The sequence below is a fragment of the Grammomys surdaster genome, unplaced genomic scaffold (assembly GCF_004785775.1).
Source record: "Grammomys surdaster isolate TR1022 unplaced genomic scaffold, NIH_TR_1.0 274, whole genome shotgun sequence".
Lineage (NCBI taxonomy): Eukaryota > Metazoa > Chordata > Mammalia > Rodentia > Muridae > Grammomys > Grammomys surdaster.
The window spans coordinates 598746-604745 of record NW_021604715.1 but is presented as its reverse complement, the minus strand read 5'-3'; the positions used below and the strand labels follow the sequence as shown (position 1 = coordinate 604745).

The following is a 6000-nucleotide window of genomic DNA, read 5'->3' as shown; positions in this document are numbered from 1 at the left end:
TTTTGTTTTGAGGTTTTGTTGTGTTTTCTTTTGTTTGGGGTGTTTGTTTGTTTGTTTGTTTAAGATAATGTTTCTCTGTGTGGTTTTGGCTATCCTGGAACTCGTTCTATAGACCAGGCTGGCCAGAGGTCCACCTGCCTCTGCCTTTTGAGTGCTGGTTAAACACGTGTGCCACCACTGCCTATCTGCATAGGTTGTTTTGTTGATGGTGCTGGTGGTAGTGTTTTGGATTTCTGAATTGTAAATCTTGTCCTTAATTCTATTTTGGGGTGACAGTAACTTAATGCTATCAATCTCAAAGACATATAACATTCAGGGTACTTTGGTCGTCATTTATGTTAGTCTTTTCACACACACACACACACACACACACACACACACACAGAGTAGGGGTCGGAGGGACATGCAATCCATCCCAAACAAATACAAAATTTCTCTCTCATCCTGCTTAGCCACAAAACACAAAGCCATATGACTTCACTTTATTTGCTCATTTTGTCATCTTCAGATGGTTCTTCATTGTCCAAGTCCTTTCCATAATGGTTGCCCTGACCTACCCCTCACTTCTTATGGAAAGCCAAGAGCTTCACTTAGTTCCTGTTCTGTTACACTCATTAGGGCCCTGCTTGCTCCCCCCTGGGAGATTGTCTTGGCTAAGAAATAGTTTCCACTATGGAATCCCTGTATGTGTGAATAGATGATTCACCCTTTCCACAGAACATGTTTAAATAAAGGGTTATAATCAAAAAGAAGACTTGAAAGTTGGAGATTTTAGTTTTGTTTTTCTGGGGCTGTTTGTTTGTTTGTTTGCAATGATAAGCAAACAAGAAAGGTTTTTTTTTTCCAGATGCTCTGACCTTGAGGCTTTCCTGTCTACTTCTTTTGTGGGTATCCAGCAACAGAAGAAACTTTGGTCACTTAACATTGTTTGCCTCTCAAGACAGAGCAGATAAAATCTTGGCCTCATTTGGTTTGTTTGTTTGCTTTAGGACATATACTCAGCAGCTTTTTAAACAAAATCTCCAATGTTATGGACCCTTAATGCTTCATACACAGATGTCAATTTCCTCTTTACAATCAAATTTTAAAAAACAAACAGTGGGGGAGGAGAGGTGGATCACCAGTTAACAGTAGCATTTATTGCTCTTGCAGAAGACCCAGGATTAGTACCCAGCACCCACAGGTCATAAACCACCTGTAACTCCAGTGTCAATGGATCAGAAGCCATCTTCTGGACTCTAAAGGATCGCTTATGTATGTGACACACGTCCATTCACATAAGTACACACTCATACTCATAAAAAATAATAAATAAATCTTGAAAAGACTGTCTTTTTCTTCGTTGTCTTCTTTCTATCACATAAATTTATTTTAATTTTTTCAATAAAAATACACTGAAGAGAAGAATTATTCCAAGGCTGATATTTATTAATTATGATTTCATTTTGCCTCTCCCAAAACAATCTTTAGAATACAAGGTAGAGGCAGATTTGATTCACAAATTGAACATTTCCCCCAGTCCAGTGCTGGGAGTCAGGTGAGCATCTCTGTTGACATTTATGGAAAATGATCTTTGTTTATGAATGGAATTTGTTTTTATTTCTGCAGGCAATGCTCTTCTTATAAAAGTAGGTGCAGCTTCACAACTCAAGGAAGAGAAAGTATAAGGACAGTCATCAAAGTCACCTGCATGAAAACAAAGAACATTTAAGCTAGGGATATTAAGAGTTTTGCACAAGGAAGAAGCATATGAAGATTTCATGTAATGATGTGATGTATATGAAGTATAAAAAATGAAAGTTATGAAAGATACCCTGTTATCATAAGTGTGACGGAGATGGGCTCATTCTGACAGCACTGTCTGAGCAATAGGTACATATGTACTTCCTGCAGAGTAACAGTCATAACCTATTAGTACTTTGAAGCAGGCCCTCAGCCTCTTGGTTCTGTACGATTATTGCTTGGTATAAGAGCATTAGGATTTTTCAATATGTATTTGCTACTGTTTCCTCTGAAGAAAAACACATGTCCATTTGTGATACATATTGCTAATGGATGAAGATATCCCTGGGACCCTTTCTTCTATGACTTTCCAGGGTTCCAAGAAGAGAAATAAATATCTGTAGTTAGCTGGCCATAGTGTGATGAGTACCAGTGGCTAAGGAAAGATTGTTTTCACGGATACCCCTAACTTTTCCAAACAATGATGGAGACTAAGGCTATATAGTGTGACTCAGCCAGTCTCATTTGCTCACCCAGACCTACAGTTGACTGCTACAGTTCTACATATTAAGGATAGAAAGAATGCAGATCTTAGTAAGTTAAAGTGTTTAAGACACGGCCCAATCTTACGCCGAAGACCTTTTTAACCCACTATGCAGTTTCCAAATCAGTTTTAGGCCTGGAAAAGGGAATGAGTTTTTAGAATCAGTGTAATAAAAACTAAGAGTGAGAGAAGGTGTCCTGTCATTAGCACTAAGAAGTGACAGGTTGACCAGTCAGGCTAAGCTGATCTGTCTATGTGTGGAGCTGAAGCTGAGTTTGGGCTTAGAAGGGCAAACACGAGCTATTGCATCATGATCTAAGTAGAAAAGAATGCAGTCATCATAGCATCAACTTAAGGGGTTTGCTTCTCCCCACCTCAGGTTTTCAAGATAGGGACTCATTCCATAGCCGAGGCTAGTTTCAAATCTAGGACAGTCCTCTTGTAAGTCTCCGAATATAGCACGTGCCACTACACCCAGCTTTTAACTTAAAAGTTTTAAATTTTTCTCCATCCTTTTTACTTTCCTTTTGTTGTTCTTTTCTTCTTTATTTTGAGAAGGCTTTCTATTTTTAGCTTGTGGATCCATCCTTTGCCAGTAATTTCCCTTCTAACACCCCATCCTCAGCTAAGTATCTGTGTCCACCTACAAGTATCCATTCCTGTGGTAGTAACTCGAGTATCTGTAGTTGGAGGCAGTAGCCATGAAAGCCACAAGACTCAGTCTGCTGCTAATGTTCTTAGTGACTATTCATGAGTGTCTTTACAATGATTAAGTTTCTCTCTCTATAAAATGAGAAAATTGAACTAGAGAATGTCTAGGGTTCTTTCTGGCTTCTGTCTGTGATAATTTGAAGAGCCTTTGAAGTTTTTAAATCTTCTGTCTCTTCTCATCCCCATTAGTCTAACAGCTCATCAGTGTATCCATTCTCTCTCAGCTAAGAAGAAGTCCAAATATATAGCTTCATGTATCTACAGAAAATCACATAGATCTACATATAGTTACAGTATAGATTATATTTAGTGCTTATCTGGATATATATCATAAGTATTATACTGTATTATATTATATATCATCATAATATATACTATAATAAATATTAATTATATTATATATGAAATATCTACTTATTTTGAGGGAGAAGTATTATCCAAGAATCAACATATAGTGTTTAGTGTTTCATGTTATTGAGTGACTCTGGAATACAAATGCAAACAAAAGCGTCTTGTGCTTTACCATTTGGGAAGTTTACTTCTGAAGGACTGCTGGGTATAGATCCTATTGATTTGAAAGTACAATTGGTTGTTGTTGTTGACTTGAGCGATGGTGTCAATAATTTGGGCTCATTGGTTTTCTTCAATCTCTTCTGTTTGCGTCTAATATTTATCCCAAAACTGTTTCGCCCACCTGAAAGAATACCAGATAAATAGTTAAACATGTAAAATTTTTCACATTTTGTATTAAAATAGGCAAGACTGACATAGTAATTTCACTGCCTTCAATAGTCCCTCTAAACATAAAGTTCAATGTTTAATATCTGTTCATTTGGGGAATTAGCTTTTCTATACAGTTGTAAGAAGTAAATTTGTCTTGTGGTGTGTGACACATAAAAAGCCAATGCACTTACCAAGGATGTCAGCTTCTACTGGAGCGTATGGACTTGTAGGTCACTGGTATACACAGTATAAAAGACATCTGGGTATTATCTACAGACTCTTAAAGTACAAATGTTGCCTCTCTGAAGGAAGCAGACTAGCCTTTGTGTGGAGACTGATACAAGTTGCCAGAATTGAAGAAAAGATCATTTGATAATAGAACACCAGTTTATGTTGGAATTTTGATAGAGATTGTGTTGAATCTGTAGATTGCTTTTGGTAAAATGGTCATTTTTCCTATATTAATCCTATCAGTCCATGAGCATGGGAGATTTTTCAATCTTTTGATACCATCTTCAATTTCTTTCTTCAAAGACTTGAAGTTATTGTCATACAGGTCTTTCGCTTTCTTGGTTAGAGTTACTCCAAGATATTTTACATTTTTTGAGACTACTGTAAAAAATGCTGTTTTCTTGATTTCTTTCTCAGTCTGTTTGTCATTTGTATATACAAGGGCTACTGATTTTTCAAGTTAATCTTGTATCCAGCCACAACACTGAAGGTGTTTATCAGCTTTTAGCATGCCCTAGTAGGATTTTTGGAGTTGCTTATATAAACTATCATCTTATCTGTAAATAACAATATTTTGATCTCTTCCTTTCTGATTTGTATCCCCCTGATCTCCTTCAGTTGTCTTTTTGTTCTAGCTAAAATGTCAGGTACTATGTTGAATAGATATATAGAGAGTGGACAACCTGTCTTATTTCTAATATTAGTGGAATTGTTTTGAGTTCCTTTCTTGGATAGTTGCTTAGTCCCATTGTCATCAGAGAGGCGTCCTCAGGCAACTGATGGGAACAGATGCAAAGACCTACACCTAAGCATCAAGCAGAATTTGAGGGATCACATAGAAGTGGGCGAAAAAAGATTGCAGGGGCCAGAGGAGTTGAGAACAAGGCCCACAGATTTAACTAAGCAGGACTCATAGAGGCTTAGAGAGGCTGAACCAACAATCAATGAGCCTGTATGGATCTGACCTAGGCCCTCTGCGTGTACGTTATGGTTGTTTAGCTGGGTGTTTTTGTAGACACCTAACAGTGGAAGTAGGGGCTGTCTCTGACTCCTTTGCCTGAGACATTTTTCCTCCTACTGGGTTGCCTAGTTCAGCCTTGCTATGACTTGCGCCTAGTCTTATTATAGCTTGTTTTTCTTTGTTCAGTTATTATCCCTGCAAAGTCTGCTCTTTTCCAAAGGGAAATGGAGGAGCAGTCAATTAGGGGAGAGGGGAGGGGAGCTGGGGTTGGGAGGAGGGGCTGTGGTTGAGATGCATTATATAAGAGAAAACTAAAGAGGTGGAGGGAGGGAGGGAGAGGAGGAGGGAGGGAGAGAAGGAGGGAAGGAGAGAGAGACACACACAGAAACAGAGAGAGACAGAGACAGAGACTACCAGTTGCCTCCACTGGAGATGTCCTCGAGTGAAGGGTCACTATTGAGAGACAACATTAGAGGCCACTACATGCCACATTTGGCCAAGTCCCATCAGAAGAGCCACCCAAGCAGCTCATTTGTAAAGCATCTTCAGAAATGCTGACTTGTCACTCCACCTTTCACAGCACCTTGCTTCTTACAGCCACACAACCTACTGTTGGCTACTGGCCAAAAGATCCCATGACCCAGTTCCTGCAATTCATTAAACGCTTCGTCAATATTCTTCCAACTGAACCCACAGGTGATATGACAAGCAATCCAAGAAATCTGGGCCCAAACAAAAGCTCTACTGAGTTAAACTAAGGCCCAAGCCATAGTCGTCCCTTGATATCCTCCGTCTTAGCACAAAAATACAATCAGTTTTATGACATGGAAGCATACTCCATTTTGGTAGTCTTGTCATATGAATTCATTAGGAGACAAATTGATATGATTATTTCCGTAATATAAGTGTAATTTAAAACCACACCTAAGTGGACATCTTACCTGAAAAGTTATCCAGCCGAAACCACCTGCAATGGAGGTGCATGTACCACTGCTCCCGCACGCTCTCCTTCATCACACAGTAAAACACAAAAATGAGGAACCCTAAGTCAGGAGAACAAGTTCAGTCTGTTAATCTTCCTCCACCTGTTAGCATCAATCCCTTGACT

The 6000-nt window shown here is 38.8% G+C and overlaps 1 protein-coding gene across 1 annotated transcript in view; it reads right to left on the bottom strand.

Moving 5' to 3' along the window:
• Nucleotides 1-1495: 1495 nt before the first annotated feature.
• The window catches only part of Adgrg4 (adhesion G protein-coupled receptor G4), an 80436-nt gene continuing 75931 nt past the window's right edge, over nt 1496-6000 (bottom strand). Inside the window, exons 20-22 of the mRNA XM_028776901.1 lie at nt 5827-5935; nt 3501-3658; nt 1496-1686 (exon numbers count right to left, since the gene is read on the bottom strand). Coding sequence (XP_028632734.1) covers nt 1496-1686; nt 3501-3658; nt 5827-5935 — 458 coding nt within the window. The remainder of the gene's footprint in view (nt 1687-3500; nt 3659-5826; nt 5936-6000) is intronic.